Here is a 25308-nt window from a genome sequence, read left to right on the forward strand (position 1 = left end):
CCCTCTAACTTTTGTGGTTTCTTCGATGTTGGTTTGTAACATTGACCTGAGATCAGTTCCTGTGGCCTAAACTCTCCTGCAGAACTTAGACAGGTGAAAAAGACCTGAGTCCTTTACTGCTGAGGACTCAGTGTACTTGCATGCTGTGTGGGCATCACTGTGACGTTCTGTCTAACACTGAAAAGTTCAAAGCGTAGGAACAACAGTAGAAAGTCGTTTGAGCATTAGAAATCTGCGTGACCATCAACAGGATGCTGAAGGGAAAAAACAAGCTAGGCATGCTAACAGATTCTCTCCACTTCTCTGTTATTAGAACATAATGTCATTCAGGTGATTTCCGTGGTTATTATTGCTTTTTACCATAAATAAAACACTAAGCAACATGATGTGAGAAAGGCAAATAAGTGATTGTGAGGGTGGAAAAATCACTTTGGGGACACCAGAGCATGAACGCATGAGTTCTGAAGCAACTCTGCTTCCTGCATATACCCAGTGGAGCTATCTGTCTCAGCCTGGGACAATGCACTCTCTTACACTGCATGCTAAAATGCACGATATGCATCTTAAACTGACATCCCTGATGATTTTAAAGCATTTTTTTCCCGTTTAGAGATCATTTAAAATTTACTCAAAGAAATATTAAGATAAATATCTCAGTGTCCTCTGCTCAGGTTAGTTTCTGTGTAGAGTTTCTGTGCATGTTCTCCCTGTGTTCACATGGGTTTCCTCCAGGTTTCCAGTTTCTTCCCACTGTCCACATACATGCTAATAGGTGGATTGGTCATGTTAAATTTCCCCTACGTGTGAATGAGTGTGCGAAAGCGGTGCCTCGTGATGGACTGGCTTCCAGTAGGCTCTGGATCCACTGTGACCCTGATCAGGTAAAAGTGTTCACTGAAGATGATGAATTATCCATGCATCCAACCATCCATCCATGCATCCATGCATCCATGTTCCATAGCGCTTATCCTACACAGGGTCACGGGGAGCCTGGAGTCTATCCCTGGGAACTCGGAGCACAAGGCACGGGACACCCTGCACACATATTCACACACCCATTCACACACTATGGACAATTTGGGAATGCAAATCAGCCTACAACACACGTCTTTGGACTGGAGTACCCGGAGGAAACCCCCCGAAGCACGGGGAGAACTTGAAAACTCCGCACATACAGGGCGGAGGTGGGGGAATCGAACCCCCAATCTCGGAGGTGTGAGGCAAACATGCTAAATAATAAGCCACCATTTTATTATTATTATTATTATTATTATTATTATTATTATTGGTCATCATTCATTTTCCACTTGAATTGATTCAAAAGTGTATTTCGAAGTGCTGAAATGTATATTTGCCCACATTACATTGCTGATGCTTGCCTACAAACCCAGAAATAGACGTCAGAGGTAGGATGTAAGTAATGTACAGTTATTTTGTCATTGTCCTTAAGTCTGGTTTTTTAAGTATCTGTACTTTACTTGAGTTTTTAATTCGCCTAATACTTCTGACTTTTAATTTCAAAAGAAAAATCTCTACTCTAATCGTATATTTGTGAAGTCATAAGGTGACTAGCATCAGACAGCATGAAGGAGTCAATCGAACGAATCTAAACTTTAACAGATGTGACAGCAAAGATACCTAACCAATCAAATCTATTATAATAATTACTGTCATCTCTCAGCCCACCTGGCACCAACAACCATGCCACAGTACTGAGATAATATTTTTTCCCATTCTGATGTTGTGAAAAAAAATATGCTGTTAGACAGATATAAGCTGATGTCCCATGGGACATCCCAGGAAGTAACATCAGTGTGTGGTTTGTGTCAGGTGTCCTGTATCAGGTCTTTTTTTTTTATTTTTTTTATAATTTTACTTTCATACTTGTAGTCAGTTTAAGAGTTTATACATTTCTACTTTAACTTTAGTGAAGACTTTGAAACTGTATGTAAGATTCTACTGGAGTATTTATTCAGATGAGTAACTGTACTTTTACTTGATTAAATAACAATAAAGTAAATACCTTGCTGAAAAAAAACAATAGAATCCCTCATAGAAATTGTAATGGTTTTAATGGAAACTGTAATGGTCCCTGTGGGTCTCTGCTGGTAATTTGTTGCCTTCTATTGGTACCAGGTTATGTGTAGTGGATACCATTAAGGATCTACATCCTTAATATGTATTACCATGTAATGGAAACCTTTACCAAAAGGTTAACAGCTGATGGTTTGTAATGGTATTTGTAATGGAAACCATTAGAATTTCTGTGATGGATTATATTGGGTTGCTTTTCAGCAGGGTAATTATAATCATTATTTCAGTTATCACCTCTGCTATACACTGAGCTATACATTTGAGCCATGAGTACAGCTCAGCTTGACACACCATAAAACCCCCCATCTGTCCAAACGATTGAGTCTCATACTGTCTTTGAACATAAAGACCCAGAATAATCATGCATAACATTAAAATAATAATTATTACTATTTATTACTTGTTTCCTTGTGTATCAGGACTGACTTCTCTGTCTGATAGAAGTGAGGATTAGTACACAAACAGACAACAAACCATTTCCAAAACACAATATCAACCAAGTGCCGTAAATATAATTGTAAAAATGAATGGATGTTCAGAGCAGGACATAACATAAACATTCTCCAATCTGTAACTTATAATGTTACCTGAGTTAGCAGTTCTATAACAGCCAGTTTGAATAGAAATTATTGTTATTTTTGTCAGAAGATCACATCTCATTGAGATATATGTCCACTAAGACAGGGAAGGGGCGCTCAAAGAGTCTCAGAAGACTCAAGAAAACAACACTCATACATCAGAAGCATTCTCGGGGGAGGATCAAACCATTTTGTCACGGAAAAGAAAGTCTGTACTCCCCCCCCTCTCTTCACCCACCTCAGCAGTGCTGTAAACTTGCCCTGATGAATTGGGCCACTTTCTCTGTAGTAGCAGTTTGAGGTAGAATGATCACTCATTTCACTATGATGACCAAACTCCATCAGAGACTGGAGTGTACTGAGATGAATCTCAAAGTCGACCTCACAGCGCACAGTTTCCACCTCACTGACCCGGAGCACAGCGTAGCTTTGAATGAAGGCAGGCCAATGCACTAAATGTGGGAAGTTAACATATTACTCTGTACTATTTATAGCTCACATGTCTGTACGGAAGCATTACTACACAGTACTAAGGAAATGTAACAATTCCACGTTATGGTGGGTCTTCAGATCATAATAAAAATCTTGCTTATTTCCCTTTTAGTCATTTATTACTTGCATATTCATTCCAGATAAACCAAAAGAAGTGCTTTATATGGACTTGATGGTGGAAAACTAAGTGATTGGCTTTGTTAAAATGGGTGTACTATATACAACATCATACACCATCCATATATATATATATATATATATATATATATATATATATATATATATATATATATATATATATATATATAGAGGGCCATTTCAAGTGAGGAAAAGAAGTGATCAATTCTGGCTTTACTGGCAGAGTAAGCGTCGTATTGCTTCAATCCTTAAAATTTCAAAGATGGTGGCTCATAAGAACAAGGTCAAGCAGCAGACATTGGGGACGACAAAGCTAAGACCGGCAGAGAGGTCGAAAACGACTCTCCACTGACCAGGGTGTCACTCAACAACCAGGATGACATCAAGTGACCTACAAAAAAAAAATGGCAAACAGCAGCTGGGGTGAAATGAACGGCAAGGACGGTTCGAAATAGGCTCCTAGGGGCAGGGTGGAAGTTGTGCAAAGCTAGAAAAAAAGCCCTTCATCAATGAAAAGCAAAGAAGCACCAGGCTGAGGTTTGCAAAAGACCATAAGGATTGGACTGTAGAGGACTTCTTCTTTGATGAGTCCAATGTTCAGCTTTGCCCAACACCTGGTCATCTAATGGTTAGCCGGAGACCTGGAGAGGCCTACAAGCCACAGTGTCTCGAACACACTGTGACATTTGATGGAGGATCGGTGATGATCTGAGGGTGCTTCAGCAAGGCTGGAATCGGGCAGATTCGTCTTTGTGAAGGACGCATGAATCAAGCCACGTACAAGGTTGTCCTAGAAGAAAACTTGCTTCCTTCTGCTCTGACAATGTTCCCCAACTCTGAGGATTGCTTTTTCCAGCAGGACATTGCTGCATGCCACACAGCCAGGTCAATCAAGGTGTAGATGATGGACCACCAGATCAAGACCCTATCATTGCCAGCCCAATCTCCAGACCTGAACTCCATTGAAAACCTCTGTAATGTGATCAAGAGGAAGATGGATGGTCACAAGCCATCAAATAAAGCCAAGCTGCTTGAATTTTTGCGCCTAGAGTGGCATAAAGTCACTGTGACTGGTGGAGAGCATGCCAAGACACATGAAAGCTGTGATTGAAAATCAGGGTTATCCCCCCCACACACACACACACGCACGCATATATATATCTATATATGGAACATCAGAGGATTATGATACATATGTGAGTATATAAACGCACTGGCCACTTTAATAGTAACACAGAGTGGTGAAAAACTGAAAAACATCCAGTGAGTGGCGTGGCAGTTCTGTGGGTGAAAAGGCCCTGTCCACTATCGTTGTGTTGGCGGTTCGATTCCCGGCCCATATGACTCCATATGCTGACGTGTCCTTAGGCAAGACACTGAACTTCGAGTTGCTCCCGATGGCAAGTTAGTGCCTTGCATGGCAGGTCTGCTACCATTGGTGTGTGTGAATGGGTAACTGAGACGCAGTGTGAATAGCTTTGGAACTGCTAAGGTTTAAAAAACAAAAAAACAAATGCACTATATAAGTGCAGACCATTTACCATCTAATTTACATTGTATGGAATTTGGCAGACGCCCCTTATACAGAGCAACTTACAGTACATTTATCTTATTTTTATACAACTGATTAGTTGAGGGTTAAGGGCCTTGATCAAGGGCCCAGCAGTGGCAGCTTGGCAATTGTGACCTCACGACCTTCTGATCAGAAGTCCAATGTCTTAAGTACTCAGCTACCACTCAATAACCACTCTTTTCAACCATGGCGAGCAGAAAAGCATTTCAGGAAGCACAAGGCAGATGGCCTACAGCCTCAAAAGACCACTTCAGGTTCCAGTCCAGTCAGCCAAGATCAGGAATCTGAGGTGAACCTGAGACCAGGCTCACTGAAATTGGATAGTTGAAGATTGGAAAAAGACCAACTGATGTTTTTCAATTCGTCAAGTATCCCATTTTGCACCATTCTGTGCAAAGTCTAGCGACTGTTATAAATCACGAATATCCCAGGAGAGCTGCGGTTTCTGAAATACTCAAACCAGCCCACCTGGCACGAACAACCATGCCGCAGTAAAAGTCACTGAGATAATATTTTTCCCATTCTGATGTTTGTTGTGAAAAAAACTTGCTGTTTGACAGATATAGGCTAATGTTCCACTGATTTGCTCACCTTTATATTTGCTCACATGTAGCTCTGTAGAGTTATAATATTGCTAGTGGTCAAAAAATGGGACCCACAACAAGCACTAATAGAGACTCACTGGAAGAGGAATCATGCTGCTCCATGCTATGACATATGGAGAAGGAGCAGTGGGCAGGAAGTTTATTGACAGGATTGACAGTTTCATGGTTTCTGCACCAAATTGAGTTTCATTTATAATTGATATTTATTTGCACCAAATTGATATTTCATTTAAAAAATATGTAATAGCAAATAAGTAAATTAATGATAATAATTTCCATAAACTAAGTCAGAATGTATGATGTATCAAACCATTTCTTCTGCAAAGATTTGGAGGGGGAAATGGGGATTATAGAGTGGTTAAGGTCCGTATTATTCTAAATGTATGTGTATTACGGTGACCTTGTTTCTCCACACAAAAGGCTGATGCTTGAAAAAAAATTTTTTGGCATTGATTCAGGTCTTTTTTATGGTTATTAAAATGTACTTGGACTGAAAATTTTCTGGCAACCTTCTGTCCGGCGAAGGAAAACACACCAGCTGTATGAAATACAATCCCAATTCTGAAAAAGCCGGGTCGCTGTGTAAAATGTAAATAAAAACAGAATGCAATGACTTGCACATCTCATAAACCCATATGTTTATTTTCTTACAACAGAACATAGAAAAGATGTCAAATATTTAAACTGAGGAAGTGTACCATTTTAAGGAAAAAATAAGGTAATTTTGAATTTGATGGCCGAAAATAAGGGGCAACAAAAGGCTGGAAAAGTAAGTGTTACTAAAAAGAAACAGCTGGAAGTTAATTGGTAACAGGTCAGTGACATGATTGAGTATAAAAAAAAGTATCTTGGAGAGCCTTAGAGAGTCTTTCAGAAGTGAAGATGAGCAGAGGTTCAGGCATGATTCTGTAATGGAAATCACTGCATGGGCTCAGCAACACCTCCAGAACTCAGTGTCTGTGAACACAGTTTGCCGTGCCATCCACAAATGCTGGGTAAAGCTCTATCATGCAAAGAATAAGCCATATGTGAACATGATCCAGAAACGCTGCCGTCTTCTCAAAGCTCATTTAAAATGGACTGAGGCAAAGTGGAAAACTGTTCTGTGGTCAGACGAATCGAAATTTGAAATTCTTTTTGGAAACCATGGACGCCGCGTCCTCTAAAGTATAGAGGACTAAAGAGGAGAGGGACCATCCGGCTTTTATCAGCATTCAGTTCAAAAGCCTGCATGTCTGATAGTATGGGGGTGCATTAGTGCCTATGAAATGGGCAGCTTGCACATCTGGAAAGGGATCATCAATTCTGAAAGGTCTATACAACTTTTAGAGCAAAATCTGCTTCCATCCAGATTACAAACAGTTGTTTTCAAAGTGGGGGCAACAGCCCCCTTGAGGGCCGCCAGGGGGCGCCCGGGGGGCCTCAACAATTTGGTGTGAAAAATAAATAAATACATGATTTTTTTCATGTGATTAAAGGCACAGGAGGAACTGATTGACATGACAAATTCATGGGATTTAAAAATGAAATTTGAGTCTGTTTTCCTTCCTAACTACTGGCTGCATGTAAGAAAACACTATCCTGCCCTCGCTGAGAGGGCTCTGAAATGTCTTTTCCCTTATGCAACAACTTACTTGTGTGTGTCTGGCTTTTCCACTTAAAACAAAACACAGAGCACGTCTACATGTGGACGATGACATGCGTATGACACTGACAGACATAGAGCCCAGGCTTGACAAACTGTGTCGGAGCTACCAAGCTCATCCCTCCCACTAGTATGTTTTCTCTTTCTCACTCTCAGACAACCACACACACACACACACACACACACACACACACACACACACACACACACACACACACACACACACACACACACAATCAATTCCTAATGTAATGTAATGTAAAGATGTAAGATGTAATTATTAATATAAAAAAAGGGGGATATATTCAGAAGTCTGTATTTTTAATGTGTTTTAAAGACATCTTGCAAAAGGAGGGCCTCGGTCAAATGTTAATGCCATTTGGGGGGCCTTGCCCTGGAAAACTTTCGGAACCCCTGCTTTAAGATACTTTTTTTTATACCCAATCATGGTACTGACCTGTTGCCAATTAACCTCATCAGTTGCAAAATGCTCCTCCAGCTGTTTCTCTTTAGTAACACTTACTTTTCTAACCTTTTGTTGCCCCCATCCCAACTTTTTTGAGACGTGTTGCAATCATCAAATCCTAAATTACCTTATTTTTTCCTTAAAATAGTACATTTCCTCAGTTTAAACATTTAATATGTTTTCTATGTTCTGTTGTGAATAACATATGGGTTTATGAGATCTCCAAATCATTGCATTCTGTTTTGATTTGCCTTTTACACACCGTCCCAACTTTTTTGGAATTGCGTTTGTACAGTTGAACAAAGCAGAACAAAGCAAGAGTGTACGTTAGATGACTGTGTGTCATATGAGATCTTTGGCAACATATTCTCATGAAGAAAAAAGAAGAATGGTTATACAATAAATTAATATAAACATAATCCCCGGTAGTTATGGTAGAGAACCTGTAATATTATATGGGGCTTTTTTTCCCCCACCAAAGACCTTGGAAACTTTTATACTTCTCAGTTATCTCAGAAAGGTTTTTACAGCCACAAAATACAAATGACATATCAGAAGATATATTAAAAATATAACATAATGTTACAATTAAATGCCACATGATGTTACATACTGTCACAATAAAGACACAAATGTAATCTATGTGCCATATATAGATTCCTGTTTTCATTTTAGAAATCATATTCTTTTCATCATGTCTTTTAATTTTACAATAATATTACATTTCCATTGTTTGCTTTGCAATCATGACAGCATTTTTTGCTTTGTTTTTTTTTTTTTTTTTAAACCATGGTGCAGTTAGTCATATTTGTCATAATCATAATTTTAGCAACATGTGCAGCTTCAGAAACAGCCTTAAAAGGGCAGCTTTTGACCTTTTGCGCTGAGAGTTCTGCCTGGCGGGTTTCAGATCCTTGTTTAGAGGCCTGTGGATTCCCCCTGACTGCTACGTGCCCTTCTGCTCTTTACTTGATTCCCTGCCCCCGCATTACCTCTTTGGGGCACTGAAAGATGCACCAAAATCCATGTTTGTATTGGTAGGTATATATATATATATATATATATATATATATATATATATATATATATATATATATATATATATATATATATTCTCTTCTTTACTCTCGTCTCTACTTTCTTTCTCTTTCTTTTTCTACCTGTGCTTTTGTGATCTTTCCCCGGCAATAAGCTCCTGAAAATCTTCTCTTTGATAAACGCTATTGTTGTTGTTGTTGTTTTTGCGCAGCTCCTAACACTTCAGCCTTGATCCGCCTTTTTATGTGATAGGACACTTCCTGTGAATAACTTGAAAGAAGTGAAAAAAGATTCTTTGTGCCACAGACAAAAGTGAAACTGATATGTCTGATTTGAATCTTTCAGGGAAGTAAAGAGCTGCTACAGTTAATATGAAAAGGGAACATAGGGAAAAAAAAAAATTGTGGACTTATGCCAAGTCAATTAAAATGTCAGAGCTTTAAGCAGCCTCATCAATTCAGCATTTAGGGAATTGCTCCATACCTCAGATTTCATCCCAACATTATTGCGTTAACGTTTACATACATCAATAATTTACCATAATTCACTTTTATCTGTATAGCAGTAATTACAGTGCTTTGTGGTTGAATATTATGTTAATATCCTGTTGGGCTTCCATCATACAAGTCATGAAACCTGATCACAGGATGTGCTTGGTGAAATGATGGACAAATTGTTCAGATGATCCTGGGACAATATAGAAGTATAAACCATGACTAATGAGAAGAGAACTAGTCAGTTTCATGTGAGGAGAACATATAAAAGCCAAAAGTGGGTGGCTGGATAGATAGTGCTGAACGGATGGATATGGTATTGCGCAACCAATTTCTCCATTTTTGGTTGTTTTTCTTATTATTGCTCCAGTAGTGGTACAATAAGGAAGTGTAAAAGTAGGGGAAGCTGTTAGAGACAGGTAATGAGCACTAGCTATCTTCTCGTGGACCGTTAGAAAACATTTACCTCACACAATATTAATACACAAACACACACACACACCTCCAGTGACAAAAAAATCAGTCGAATAAGCACATTGCCTACTCTGATATGATGACAGGAAATGATTCATCAGCTCACTGCTTTTCATACATATCTTATTCATGCATTTGTCCTGCCACTATTATATTTTTCTCTCTTTTTCCCTTAGCACACTGTTTGATTAGAGTCACGAAACATAGGAGACTACATTGTTCCAAGTTCGAATCTGGTTTCTGGTAAACATCTATTATTCTTCGACAGTTGCTCACGTTCAGTCTCGCATGAAGGCACTTATTATCACAAAAGCACACATACATGTATGCACAGAGTCTGACATGTTCTGCCTCATCAGTTGAAGGAAGTGAAAGCCCCTCGTGGGCAGCTGTAGCTGTCACTGTGTGCTATGCATCCTGTCGCAAGACTTCCAAACCTGGGATGGGAAAGCAATGCAGGGGAAAATGCCAGGAATGCTTCTGAGTGGCACAGAGGCATCAAGGGCCCACCGGTAGCCCTGTGAGCTGTCACTTACGGTGGCCGTGGATGGAAGGCCACCGGTCAGGGCAGCGTGCCCAGCAGACGGCAGCCGCCAGCTGGATGAGGTCCTTCATACGAAGGGTCCATTTCCATCTTGATCCCTGACAATAACCGGGAGACAGGACAAGGCCATCAGTCTCCATTACGGGGACAGTGTTTTCTCTCGCATCGGCCCTCTCTGTCGTGTTCTCCTCGAGATCTAAAGGAGATGCTGTCTCGTACATCATTTTCCTCACAAAGCTTGAAAGCCCCCTGTAGTGGCGAGATGGCTCCTTCCTGCCCACCAGCCCCTCCCTGCAACGTCGGTCCACCTTGACAGGGGCAGCTTCCGCTGACAAGGGGGAAATTAGCATAGCAATGGGGACCTCCTTAGGCCTGACAGGGACGGACATTGTAAGTGACACTGCAGCCCAGGCCACATCCAACAACAGTCCTTCCATCCAGTCAAGCCTCCACGCAATCAAACAGCCTCTGTAATGGCATCCAGGTACAGATACTTAATACAATCATGTTTATAAATCCTTAAGCATAATTCTTATTTCATAACAGCATTCATCACATAAAACATTACTGGTAGATGTTTGGAGCTACTCGAGTTCCTCAGCTGATGTTTTGCTGTTACGTATTTAATTATGCAACACGTCTGTACCGATATAGTTCAAATAAACCCAGAATGAACCTGCCAAATCTATCAAATTTGGAAATATTAGTGGAATAAAATGTTTTACCTTAGACCCATGTTCACTAAAAACAAAACTCTGGACCTCACATTCTCTCAGTACTTATGGAGGGGGCTGTATCACTCAGCCGTGGCCCAGCCTTAATAGTTGTCGTGGTTCTGCTCTGCAGATTGATTCGATAACATGTCTGTCTTCATCCAAAAATGATCGGTCCACATTGAATCTGGAGGCAAGACATTCACCAAGACTCATCCCTCTCACAGTGCTACTGTCAACACTGTGGCCCACTAAGTGATAAGAAAACCACCTACTACACCTTCCTCAGCTGGCAGATCGTCAGCCCTCATTCTTTTTAATTCAGGCCTGTGTAAGGCCTGTTCCAGTTCAGAGACCAAGCACAAAAGGTTGTAAGATCCTCGTTGGGTGATAGATAGCCGGTTACTGGTGTTGTCAGCGCCTGTTGCTTAAAGCATGTAGTCTTTTACAAGTTCATCATCCATATACATGTCAAGAATCTGGTAGGCATCTGGTTTTCTTTATAGCAAAGGCAGCTGCTCAAGCAAGAGTGTAAAAATCTTGTTCTTATTCATTTTCTCAATACTCAGTAACCAATCCCAGGACTGGCAGAGAGTTGATACTTATAACCCTAAATATTTCAGCTCTGTGCTTAAAATGGCCTAGACAGCAGCATACAATGATACACACAACATGTTATTTATACACGTGTACATCCACATGGCAAAGTAGCTTAAAGTTTAAAGCTTAAAGTTAAGACAAGGAGCCTGCCAAATTAATCTATGTAAATGTGATCATACTATAAAAACAACAACAACAACAACAAAACTTGCCTTTCATTTACCTGAGCAAAAGCGTATTTTCAATTGTACTTATACTGTAAATCAATGGAGATCCAAATTTTCAAAAGTTCAGCAGCATTATACTACGCAAGTTTAATATCTCTGTTGCAGGCTGTAGGAATATCTGGTGTCAAATCCTCTGGGGGAAATAAGGATACTGTCTTTAGAGCTTGAGACTTTCTTGGTGTCTGTTTTCAACATTAAACCCCAATGACGTTTGAAGGTCGTTGGAAGTGAGCAATTTGTGACCCAGATTTCTTTAATGCTGATATAAAAAATGTAGGGAAATGATTCAGAGAGACCAGATATCATTTTATTACACAAAAGATATATCCATATAAATATAAATCTGTTTGGGTCCAAAACACCCTTTTTTAAACAGTGTAATAAAGCAAAAAGTGCTCTTTTTCCCTGACAGGAAGATGGCAAATTAATTAGTTGTATATTTAAATTGGAAACGCAAAAAGCATAAATATACTGTAAGTAGTTTATTAACTATACTGATGAAGTAAAAAACTGGAGACTCTGGGTATGTTCTAGGCTTGCAGAAATGAACACGGAAAATGTGTGAATGTGGGATTTTAGCTGGGATTAATTTAACACATAATCATTATCATTATTTAAAATACCTAAATAGCTTAACTATAGATAAAATCATGTTGGCCCATATGAGTCACGCTGCTAAGTCCTGAACAGAAATGCGGGCTAAGTTCAGATATAGGCTATTTCTGAGTAATAACTAAATATGAATAAAATTATCTTACCATCCAATCGTAGTGTCATGTCATCGTATGTCCGTTACCATACATTATTATTTGCAAATGTATTTAGAACATGGTTGTGTGAAACATTGTCATGATTTGTGATGTTTCAAAAGAAGGCCTGTTGACGTAAATAGTACGTACGTATAGCATTTGAACCAGCTACTTATTCACAAAGTACTCACATCATATAGAAATAACACAGCACCCATTTATGCAAAGAAAAAACATTTTCATTGGACTTTTCCTTTTAGCAATGCAGATATTTTATTCGGCATAATGCCATCTCATACATTTTTATAATCCTTGTTAACTTTTTCCTTTGGTCTCATGGAAGGATCACTGCTGGAGTCATTTGCTTAAGGGAAAATAGTTCCAGCATGGAAATAGTATGAATAAACTAACAATCTTATCAGAACAGCACTACAAAAAGGACGTTGATGACGGGATGTGTGAGCTCTTGGTCTTATTGTCCTCTATGGAGATTGCTTAGAGGGGAAGAATCACTTCACTCATTCAGGCTCCTTAGCTGGAATTTTCTGAGAAGTATGAACTCCAGTCTATCTGACTCCTGCGCTATGTAAGTCATGCACATTTTAAACATCAGAGAATAATGTTGCCTTTATCTGGCCTGGAAAAGCTTGTTTATTGTCAACCAGTGGACACATGCTGGTCTCAGATGTCTCTGATAACAATGGAGGGGACTGTAAAAGAAATGCTGTATACATAACTTACATAAAGCTACACAATGAAATAATGTTATATTGAGTTATGAGCTTATGGGTAAATCAGCTGAGGTCCATGTCGGACATTCCTCCACAGCAATATTAGTCATTAATAGCAGCAATAACGGTAAATATATTTTTTACTGTTTATGAAGCATGTTAAAACCAAAATTAGGTGTACGAAACACACATGTAGCTAAAACACATACACACTATATGAAGACTTATATGAAGCAATATGAAGACTTATAACAGAGCGCTGCTGGATTCTCAATTCTGATCGGCCATTATTCTCAATTCTGAATGCCCATTGTTGATTATTTTTTCTATAAACAGTAAGTAATTCATAGAATTATATTAATCTGCTAATAATACATTAGCCTTTCTATCAACTAACACAGCAACTTGTATGATGGATGCACTACATAAATGGATCAAAATATGATGTATTCTGTAGGCAGACGTTTATTTTGCATTTTCAGTACTTTGTAGAAGTCAAAGTTGTAACCTTGCATTTTCTGACATGGGGAAGTGGTCAGGATTTTGTAATTTCTTGGTATCATGAGTGTAACAAGCTTAATTTTTTGTCTTACTAACTTGAAAAGAGGGAATAAATAGTATTTGGTAAAGGAGGGGGGGGGGGGGCACTGGGTGACTGCTGCTATAACAAGTGATTAGAGGAAGTAACTTTCATAAACATTCCACAACTCTAATGCAACCATAAATGGATAAAAAGCATGGTCATGGTCATCAGTTAATAAAAAAAAAATCATCATTGTTAGTAAATTGTTGACTGAGATGTGCTATTATTGGAAAATTGATTATTCTCCTATAAAACTACACCCCGTTGTGTTTTATTCCTTACATAATACAAGAACAATAATTGACACACTGGTAAAACACCTACACACACTCTTGTAGATAAATTAAACGTTACCAAATGCTGGGTTTCGTCTGAGATTTCTGTGCGAATATGGAAGATTAACATCTAATGCTGAGTGGTAAGCTGCTCTTTTGCCTTTATTGCTTTCGAGCCTCACCCTTGAGATTGATCTGTGACTGTAAAACAAGCCAGAAGAAGCTGATTGGCTGATCTAGGAAATCTCAACTTTGGGTGAAGAGCTTAAGAGAGAGACAGACTTTTCTAAAAACAAATAATAAAAGCTGCACCTGTGCAGCTGTAATCATAAAGACTGCCCTGTGCATATCCCAGGACTCTTATTCACAATATGTCTTTATTTGTCTACACCTCACATCTTGGAGAATCAGGGGACAAGTTGGCTTAGTGGTTAGAACATTTGCCTTGCACCTCCAGGGTTGGGGGTTAAAATCCTCCACCCTGTGTGCATGGAGTTTGCATGTTCTCCTTGTGCTTCAGGGGTTTCCTCCGGGTATTCCGGTTTCCTCCCCCAGTCCAAAGACATGCGTTGTAGGTTGTATGATTTCCATTTCCATAGTGTGTGAATGGGTGTGTTTGAGCCCTGCATTGGGTTTGCACCCTGTCCATGGTGTCCCTGCTATCATGTGTCCCTCCGAGTTCCCGGGGATAGGAACTAGGCTTCCCCACAACCATGTGTAGGATAAGCAGTATGGAAAATGGATGGATGGATTTTAGGGAATCACCTCTGGCTTGCTCATTAGCCATCTAAAGCTGCTGCTATGTGAGAATGTTATTTATTAAAAGTTAAATAAAAAGTATATATATATATATATACAGTTGTGCCCAAAAGTTTGCATACCTTTTTGCAGATTTTGCAGAATCTGTTAAATCTTAATACTGTTAACAAATTAAGAGGAGGGATCATATTTACACCGATCATCCTGTTCAAAAGTTTACACCCCCCGGCTCTTAATGTATCGTGTTACCTTCTTGATCATCAGTGAATGTTTGCACCTTTTGTAATAGTTGTGTATGATGGAGATGGAAAGATGGATGGATGTAAAGATGGATCTCAACATCATATAGACACTGATGGAAAGGAGTCAAATATGCAGAAGATACTGTAAAAGCAAAGAATGTGCAGGACCTGGAGGATTTTTCTGAAGTACATGTGGCAGTTTAACTGCTCAGGACAAACAAGGCACTCATGAACGATTATCACAAAACATAAAAACAGTGGTGGATCATCCAGCTAACAACACACAGTATTAAGAATGAAGGGTATGTAAACTTTTGAACAGGGTAATTTTTATAAATTCAGCTATTATCTTGTTTTGTGGACTATATGCAAACATCTGTTATGTGAAATAGCTTAATCAGGACAGCGCTAAATAAAAAAAACAACAACATGGGATTTTTATCATCCCTCTAATTTTGTTAACAGTATTAAGATTTAGCAGATTCTGCAAGGGGTGTACTTATGGGTATAACTTGAATTGAATTAATTAATGGAGAAATATGATACCAAATAAGTTATATGTTAAGAAAGAAATATTTAACACTCTGTTCTATCATCTTTACACACATATGCTTTTACCTCACAGATCTCCCCATATGTGTCAACTGTAGCTGATTTCCATATCCTGGCTGTGGAGAGAGGGGTAATTGAATTACCCCTGCTGGAAGTGGCATTTAGAAGTGCTTGTGTGTGGAGTAAATGAGCGGGCCTCATTATTTCTCAAGAGGGTGGTCTTTTGTCGTGCCATGCAAAGGTGCACTTCGCCGACTCAGAGAGAGGCGCTCTGTCCAGCCACACTTCCTCACCCCCCCCCCCCCCCCCCCCCCCCTCTCTCTCTCTCTCTTTCTCTCCAAAACGATTGTTTCATGTGATTTGATTAATCAGATCAATAAGATAATAATCAGAGCCGTCCTACATCGTGAAGATGGCTGGGTTCTTCAGGGCTTAATGTGCAGACATTATCATCTGTGTATACTATATCTTGTTATGGCATTGAGTTGCTGTGAAGTGGATTAAAGAATTTATGCCCTTTACTGAAAAATATTCCCAAAATATAATAGCATATGAGAATCAATGATCCACACGAGGTAATTTACTGTTTGCTTTTTGTGTTACTGTTTATGATCTCAGCTGTATTTTATCGAATGGAGCAGATTTTACTTCATGGAAGTAGGACATGTGTCTCTGTATCTTAAATGATGTCAACTAGCAAGGAAGGAGAGGAGGAAAAATACATGTTATGGTCCACATTGGTGATGGGGGAAGGGACAGGGTTGAATGGCCCAACGGTCCTCCCAATACTCCCCCTACTCACCAGAGACTTGAGCTGGGAGATGGGAATTCTGGGTATTGTAGTACAACAATAGTGTGAATTTGTAATCATAGGCCACTTGAATTAAAGGCCCTATAGCATTTTTTTCTTTTACTTTATGCGACACCACCTTTGCGACCAAATGTATTTTAGTAAACGTGTATATTTTCAGACATGGCTGATTTTCAACTGCCTGGATTAATTGTAAATAAACTACAAGTCACATTGTGCTTCACGTTTTGGCGCATGCGCAGTAGACGCGGATATGTAATAGTCTACTGGTAGATATGAGCGGAGATGGGGAAGGAGCCGCTGTGCAGGTTTTAAACCATAATAAATAAAAACTAACTAATCACGCATTCTTTTTTCTTTTTTCTTTTCTTTTTTTAAAATTTTGTAACTTTGTAATCTACCATGTTTGTTGCGGATGTCGGAAATATGGTGGTCTTGCACGATGCAACATCTGGACGCTCATTTTGTCTAGCCAGCTGTTTTGGTTTTGGGCGTTAAAAGAAAAAGAAAAGAAAGGAAGATCCTTGTGTGTGTGTGTGTGTGTGTGTGTGTGTGTGTGTGTGTGTGTGTGTGTGTGTGTCTTTTGCAAAGCGAAAAATGCTACGGGACAGCAGCAAACCTTCACTCATCCAGAAAATCGCAACCCAAGCGCAGGTTACGTTTAAAAACTGCGACGGTAAAGAGTTGTTGGCGAACTTGGCGGATCTGCGCGCGCTGCTGAGCGACATCAGGGCCGCAGACCTCAACATCGCGCCGCCGAAGAAGAAAGGCTCTGGCTCGGGGACGCGAGCGCGCCGCAGAGCTCCAGTCACCTACATGCACATCTGCGAGACCCCGACGTTCAGTATGGGCGTGTTCGCGCTGCGGAGCGGCGTCTCCATCCCTCTGCATGACCACCCTGGAATGAACGGCATCCTCAAGGTGCTCTACGGCAAGGTACGGATCCGCTGCTTCGACAAGCTAGACGGGACCCCTGACCCAGATCCTGACCTTGAGACCGTATCCGGTGCTGGGAGTGAGGCTGTGCAGAAGGACGCGGTGTGCCTGGCCGCGCTGCGCTCCAGCGGTGAGTTCACGCAGCAGAGCGCGCCGTGCGTGCTGAGCCCCCGCACGGACAACCTGCACCAGATCGACGCGCTTGACGGACCCGCTGCCTTCCTGGACATCCTGGCACCGCCGTACGACCCGGATGACGGCAGGGACTGTCACTACTACCGACTGTTACGCACGGCCAGCAAGAACGGGGAAGATAAAAAGGACGAGGAGACCGTCTGGCTTTTAGAGATCCCCCAACCCGAGGAGTTCTGGTGCGGGGGCGAGCCTTACCCTGGCCCAAAAGTTACCCTGTAGGAACTTATTGCCTTATTGAAGTGTTGGGCGTATTTACTTTCTGGGATGAGACATGAAGGCTCAGTTACAATTAGGTTATAGTAAATTAAGAACTGTGATTAGGATAGAACAATAGTGCAAACGATCAGACAACCCGGTGACATTGGATCCGTGATGCACGATATGGACAAAAGTAGGCTACACTTTCAGAGAAAAAGAGTACTAAACTGTACCTTTCCGTGTGGTTGGCGTTGTACACTCACCTTTTGCACCTTGAGTATGAAACTTTTTACCTAAACAGGTGCATGTAGTGTGAAAACTACTCATAGTCATTTAAAATCATTTAAAGGTCTACAAAACATGTCCCCTTGAGCTTAACACCCGAGCAACAATTAACGGTACAGCTTAGTCCTACTTTTTTCTAAGTAGAACCTTTATAGATTTGGGCAAAGTGGCAAATATATATTTGATAAAACATAGAACCACACACACACACACACACACACACACACACATAGATAGATAGATAGATAGATAGAGAGAGAGCGAGAGAAAGATAGAGAGAGAGAGACATCCTGTCCTAGTATTTAGTGTTGCTGTGACTTGCAAAGATGTTTGAAACAGACACAAAACAGTGAACCGTATTTACAGCATTAAACAATTTAATAAGGGATCATTCAATAATGGTTCAAATGTGACATAACCTTTTATCAGTTCAGTTATAACTGTGACGTTGGGGCACGAGCGATCGTTTACAGACTCGATAATCCGTTTAAATCTTTTTCCTTTGTTGTTTTTTTTGTTGTTTTTTTAATGAAATTTGCACTTGGTCAGTGTTTTACACTACAGACAAAAAGCTGGTATTTTCTTGAAAACAAACAAAATCCTGTATCCTGATGCAGTAATCAATAGAGTCTTAAAGGACATATCCTTCACGCCTCATATTGTCATTGAAATCCAAATGAGTGAATTTCGCCGAAATTAAATGGTTGGATTTCATTTAGCTTCACAGTGAATGTTTTTTTTTTTTAAAAGGTGTAAACACTAACTAAACTCTATAACCGTAACCTTTGCATCTTATCATACTACTTGAACAAGAACCTGTTGATTACAGACAATGCCGGAAGGTCATTTGGACCAAAGTTATTTATGTTTGTGGAACAGAAACGCTCATCTGGCGTTTCCAAGTTCAGTCAGAGCACACACCATTTAACTCATTTAACCCTCTGTAATGGTATTCCAAAGGTCAATACTTTCAGTCATACTATAGATAACAACCAGCTTCAATTTCAGAAATAAAGGAACCAAAATGTAGTCTCCTCATCGCTGGTGTGGTCCAATCGAGAGTACATCTTTGTACCATTACTATGCTACTATCATTTACCTGGGAACATGCATGTGGTGTACCTTTTCATTAGCTTTTAGACTCTTACGTGGTTATAAATGTCCAATTATGTATCTTAAAATATTTTAAAGGTATAACGTGTTCTAGTACCGAGATGTATTTCTAAGCATCTGCCCAGTGTTCCTCAGTCCCGATCCCCTACAGTGCTCATTTTATTTTATTTTTCATGCTCTAACATCTGTTTGAACGTGTTAGTAAGATGAATATCTGAGTCAGGTGTATTAGAGCAGGGGGGAAAAAAATCCTAAACTGTCATGCACGGGGAACTTCAGGTCCAAGATTTACAATGTTTCTAAGAAGGTGTTACTCGCAAATTTACAGTACATTCCTGATAATCCCTAAATAATCTCAATGACCATTTATTCGACCTGTGATTTGGTCACTTTTAACTTGGCAAAAAAAAAAAAAAAATAATAATAATCTGTGGCCTTTGTTATGAAATATTGAATGTATTTTTGAAGCCTTAAAAGCATACGCTTGTCTACGTGCACACTACATATGTAGCTTCTGTTATTGACTTATATGCTATAGTTATTTAAGTTTGTACAATCAGTTACGTGTATTCTTCTTCTTATGGTTTTATATTCTGACTTTAAAACACAATGAAATGTTTAGAAGACACTGTATTTGTATCTGGTCTCCAATATTCTTTGTTCAGTGCTGTCGCACGTGAAGAAGAAAAACAAAACAAAACATGGATTATTCACCAACTGTATAGCCTAATTATAACCAGAAAGGGGAAATCCTTGATTACGCCAGGATTTTATTCTGTTTACTTCAAGTAACACTTGCGGTGAGTGCAGTATGTAAATGAGGTTTGCATTTCTCATGCCCGCTATGACATTTTGTGATCATTCTTTTTCATAATTATAGCATTGTGTGTAAGATGACTTCTCCTCCTTACTTTGACGTTGTCATTATGAATTGTCTATGAGCTGTCACGAGTGGCCGGATTATTGCTGACTGCATGCATAGTATATATATATATATATATATATATATATATATATATATATATAATACATTTTTTTTTTCAAAAAAGGGAAGCCAGTTAGTCATGGCATAAATAATATTGAGAAGGAGTCAATCTATAGTAAACTCCTTCTCGTTGAGGCTAGTTCACATAGCTGAGGCTGACTGGCTTGTATATGATCAATCCTGATTTTCTAATATGTCTGTTTTGAATCTGTCATTTATACACTCTGTGCTGAATGGAACGTCATGCCTAGGCCAAATTGTGCTACCTTTAGTAATCTGTATTGACGTATTCTTGATTTGGAATTTGTCCAGTTGTTTGAGTTTCAGTTTTGAGGGTTTTTTTTTTTTTTTTGTCAAGTCATAAAGTAAAAGGTAAAAATTAATGGTACAACTTTTTTCTTTTTTTTTTTTTGTGAAAGGGACAAAAAGGATCGTAATACATCGTGTACATACCTTCACATTTTTAATGCATTTATGTCCTGAGTTTGTACATGCTCTTCTGTGAACTGAATAAAACTTCTTATGTTCTTTGAGACTTGTTTTGTGCTGAGTTTAAGCATGCTACTGTTCAGACCATCTTGGAGTGCGGTAATCTGATTTCAGGCTCTTTTGACAGTAATTGTGTGTAATTGTCAGTCTGAAGATTGCGCCGAGGTTCCTCTGAGTGCTGGCTCCGGTCCATACTGTAGCTCGAGCAAAACAAGGACATTCTGTTAGAATCATATGCTGAATATGTTGTTTTCTTCACTATACTGTGGCTGTCCTACTTTAAAAGCTTGAATGATATGCGGTCCATAGAGACGCAGACACAAATTTGTGTGATTTGCTTGCAGTGATATTCATTCTATATACAGTAGATTGGGTGTTATTCATCCCGAGCTGAGCACGAGCATCTTTACACTGCATTAAGCTTAGATGAATTACAGTATATTTTCTTAAGATCCATATTATAGCTGATGTCCATATTTATTTGTATTTGTACTTTGTGTGAACATATTCTTAACAACTTTTGGGGTTTTTTTTTTTTTAGATATCATGTCATAATAACTTCCAAACAACCTTTTATTCTTGATGATGTTTCTCACCACACATCCTTATATATTTGGATGCCATCAATAATACAACTTCCTGATGTATACCGGGGACTGTCCCCACCTCTGCAGGTGTGATTTTTTTTTTCAACCACAGACAGGTCACGACAATCCCTCTTTCCACTTCTCATGAGCAAAGGAAATCCACAGACAGTTCTTTATAAAGTCATGTTTATTTACATAGAGAGCATTTGCTTCTCTTTTTCTCGCATTTTGTGAAACCTATAGGACTGCCACACTTCATACACTGCCTAAATGGACGGGACAGATAGCGGATTGGGATGTTTACAAAGATTGAAAATAGAAAAAGTCTAATTAAAGTCATAAAAAAAAAAATACACTTGACTTCATGAAAATCTCGGGAAATCTCCGGGATGGTGCTGCATTCAGTTAATCTGAAATCCCTAGAAGTGATTGAAGCCACAGAAAGATAGTAGTATAGATGTTTCATCAGCTTTAAGCAGATCTTGTTCACAATGTTCACAAGGCTTGAAATGTGAAAAAAAATGAGATCTGACACCTCGTCCGTCCCTCCACATGTTAACACGCGACGTTGTTTTCGGAATAATTTAGGAAATATCAGCATGTATTAATATTAATAGCACACATTCTACACACTGTCAGGAACCTACTGAAAAGCCAACTGTGTGTGTGTGTGTGTGTGTGTGTGTGTGTGTGTGTGTGTGTGTGTGTGTGTGTGTGTGTGTGTGTGTGTTGGTATGTTTTATGTCCTTATGGTGACCAAATGTCCCACAAGGATTGGAATATCTGTCACTTTTGACTTTGTGAGGACATTTGGCTGGTCCCCACAAACTAAATGCTGCTTTTGTACTAATAAAGAAATAAACTAAAAGGTATAGGCATGACATTTGTTTTTTTGCATTACACTGACAAGGTTTGTGTATGTGTGTGTGTGTGTGTGTGTGTGTGTGTGTGTGTGTGTGTGTGTGTGTGTGGGTGAGTGTCCTTGTGAGACAGTGAGTCAGACCTGACTGGTGTGAAATTGGGAATTTCCTATTCAGGTGTACATCAATCTTTCCTACTGCTATCAAATATGAAATGTGAATATGAAAATGAATTTTAGTCTCTGCAACAACCATTTCAGACTTTGTGTTTTATTGATTATGTTTTTTTTTTTATTTTAATGATGACAGAAAGTTACTAACCTGCGTTAGTTATTTCATTCCAATTATATTTGACATTCACAAAAAAAAAAAAAAAAACAATGAGATCTATTATTTACATGTACTTTTTTTTAGCCACCATGTAACAATTCAACACCAAACAATGGTACAAAAATAGATTTTTTTTTTTCCACAAAAAAAAAACAAAACTTTTTAAAGGATCCACTGTACACTGTTTAAATGCCTCCGCACATACAGTATGCAGTTATGTACAATAAAAGCACGGACGAAGGCACAATAAACAGAAGGAAAGAGAGTTAAGATTCATCTCACACATTAGATTATCAGTTCCGACTTATTGCAGAGAAAATGGCTCTCACTAAAGCCCACTCTCTCATGTTTCCAACACGGACATCTCACATTGTCAGTAGAATAAAGTACACTCCCACATGCTGTTTAAGGTTATTCCATTAAATTATTTAACCTAAATATACAAACAAAGTGCGTTTGGTCAGTCAACATGTGACTGAGAAAGTCAGAAAAATAAACTGTGCCATTCGAGGACGCGCACTCTTAGTGTCCTTCATCCAAAGTGGTTTCAGGTCATTTCCAGGTTTGTTTGGGTTTTGTTTTTGTTTTTTGGCTTTGAACTGAACACCAGAATTGTTTACACCGGTCCGCGTGCACCTTCAAAGTAAACACTGTATGAAGAGTTAACTCGGTTTGGTGCTGAGGATTTGGCTGCGCGTGCTCGGTTACCATCGCGACGGTTTCCCAGTCTCGGTTGCGCGCCGCGGATCCTCATTGGCTGATTCCGGACGTGGAGTTTGAGCCACCGGCGGGAACCGAGGAGGAAGAGGAGGATGAGGACGCCGTGGCTTTCCTGTCCTTCTGCCTCAGGTGGATCTTGGTGTGCCTTTTTCTTTCGTCGCTGCGCGCGAATTTGCGGCCGCAGTAGTCGCAGGCGAAGGGCTTCTCGCCGGTGTGCGTGCGGATGTGTGTGGTCAGGTGGTCGCTGCGGCTGAAGTTCCGCATGCAGATGCGGCACTGGAATGGCTTGTGGCCCGTGTGGATGCGGATGTGCCGGGTGAGCTCGTCAGAGCGCGAGAAGCGCCGGTCGCAGCCCTCAGCCGGGCATGGATACGGACGCTCGTGCACGGGCGTTTTGCTGGGCCTGTTCGGGTATTTCCGCGGGCGCAGGATGGGCCTCAGTGGCAGGTTCTGCGGGCTGTAAGCTGCGGGTAAGCGCGCTCCCTCGGCCACCGGTGCAGCCAAAGTGAAGTTCCTAATTGTGTTGAGTGGCGTAAGAGGCGGCGGCACCCGGAAAGGCTCAAGAGGGCACGCAAAAGGTTTGCGCTCGGGGATGGACTGCATGTCCCGCTGGCATGGGGGCTGGAAAAAGCCGCTGTAGTCCGGAAGAATGGGGAAGAGGCCGGCATCAGCACTCGGTTTAGGGGAGGAATAGGCCGGCGGCGGGTACGAGGAGATGGGGCACGTGGAGGTGGAGAGGAATGCGGACGGGTCCTGGTAGACCTCCGCGCAGCCCGAATAGGGCGGAGGAGGGGAGTAGATGTGCTGCTGCTCCATGTCCGTCTGGCCCTGAGCCACTGTGCAGCTGAGCGTGCTGGAGAAGTGAGCCGGAGACACCGAGGAAGAAGAGGACGGCGAAGAGGACGCCGAAGAGGCCTGGGTCATGCCCAGAATGCCCGCACTCACGATGTTAATCACGCCCTCTGGGTTCCAGTTGCCCGGATACTGGGAGTCGATGGAGAACTTGCCCATGTAGGTAAACGTCTGACTGCGAGGAACAGCCGGCTGCGCGAAGCTGCTGGAGTAGGGCAGGTCGACGGCGCGCTTGTCCGCGCTCATATCCCCGCCAACCAAGCCATCTGCAAGAAAGGAAAAATAAACAATGTAATCTATTAATATGAGCATGACTTATGCACATACGAGGAATTCGAGCGCGCTGGTGCAGGTTCAACGCAACTTGCATTTTACGCACGAGCAAAACGAGTCGCGATGCAGTTCCAGTCAAAGCCATAAGCACTTACACATCAAAGTCAACAACACAGCAAATACCACCTTTAACTTCTGAAACTTGTTTATAAAACTTGTGTTTTTAAAACCTCTCTAGGAACACGTGACAGGCGAAGACAGGTAGGTGTGTGCGCGCACCCGAAGCTCAAGCTTACCTGCTGAAATTCCATTTATCTGGTCGTAATGTCCTCCTAGATCACAGTTTGGAAAAATTGCCACCGAGGCTGGCAGCGCTGTGGTCTCGTCCAGTGAGTAGATGCCCTCGGACAGAGGGTGCACGAAGCCGCCGAGAGTGACAGGGCTTTTCTCCAAAGTTTTAGCGGTCATCGTTCAGTCGCGAGAGAAGTGTTTGTGTTTGCGCGCGGATGACCCTCTGCTTTTTTCCCCCCCACACTTCTGACACTAAACTGACATCAGCAGGGCTGTCACTTAACCTAGGGAGTGTTTAGCGCGCACTCAGATGTGACCACGGGAAAGCGAGCCTCTCATCAGGCTGTGTGTGTGTTTTTGTTGAATGACAGTCCCTCACGGCGCCTCTTATTGGTACTATGTGTGTATTTATGGGGAGCCGTTCAATGTGCCGTTACGTCACTGACCATATAAGGACCGGACGGCAAAAGACCAGCGGAGCCACGAGATATGATTGGCTCAGAGGCCTGGTGACGACACCAAGCAGATAGTTGTCAATGGAGACTTCGCTGTCTTTTGGTTTCACTGATGGGCCAGCGGTAGGAAAATTGACACAGCCAGCCAGCACTTATTCCGGGTTGAAAAGAAAAAACGTTTGCATGCAAACAAAATGCTTTTCATGTTCATTTTCTCATGCGCAAAAAAAAACCGTATTCACTCCCAGAATCCATATAGAACAAAAGTGACAAATATATAGTTTCCTAAATGAAATCGACAGGGTCGGGTGCATCTATCAGTCTGAATCAGGAATTCCGGTTTATCTTCAACCCCA

The 25308-nt window shown here is 40.7% G+C and overlaps 2 protein-coding genes across 2 annotated transcripts; one reads left to right on the forward strand and one right to left on the reverse strand.

Moving 5' to 3' along the window:
* Positions 1–16546: 16546 nt before the first annotated feature.
* adoa (2-aminoethanethiol (cysteamine) dioxygenase a) lies at positions 16547–20628 on the forward strand. Its single transcript, XM_017482575.3, has one exon. It carries the CDS (start codon positions 16981–16983, stop codon positions 17731–17733), a length of 753 nt encoding a protein of 250 aa, XP_017338064.1. The 5' UTR covers positions 16547–16980; the 3' UTR covers positions 17734–20628.
* A 1875-nt stretch (positions 20629–22503) lies between these two features.
* On the reverse strand, positions 22504–24902 carry egr2b (early growth response 2b). The gene is made up of 2 exons (XM_017482632.3): positions 24503–24902; positions 22504–24199 (listed from the first exon to the last, which is right to left on the reverse strand). The coding sequence occupies exons 1-2, from the start codon at positions 24672–24674 to the stop codon at positions 23112–23114; spliced, it is 1260 nt and encodes a 419-aa protein (XP_017338121.1). The 5' UTR covers positions 24675–24902; the 3' UTR covers positions 22504–23111.
* Between the last annotated feature and the right edge of the window lie 406 nt (positions 24903–25308).

This window comes from Ictalurus punctatus, chromosome 13, assembly GCF_001660625.3.
Source record: "Ictalurus punctatus breed USDA103 chromosome 13, Coco_2.0, whole genome shotgun sequence".
Classification (NCBI taxonomy): domain Eukaryota; kingdom Metazoa; phylum Chordata; class Actinopteri; order Siluriformes; family Ictaluridae; genus Ictalurus; species Ictalurus punctatus.

Bases quoted from the DNA above. Each gene is read 5' to 3' on its own strand.
- adoa (XM_017482575.3), top strand. From the start codon at position 16,981: ATGCTACGGGACAGCAGCAAACCTTCACTCATCCAGAAAATCGCAACC.
- egr2b (XM_017482632.3), bottom strand. From the start codon at position 24,674: ATGACCGCTAAAACTTTGGAGAAAAGCCCTGTCACTCTCGGCGGCTTC. The intron at 24,200-24,502 runs GTAAGCTTGAGC...CCTTTCTTGCAG, and splicing joins GATAAATGGAATTTCAGCAG to ATGGCTTGGTTGGCGGGGAT.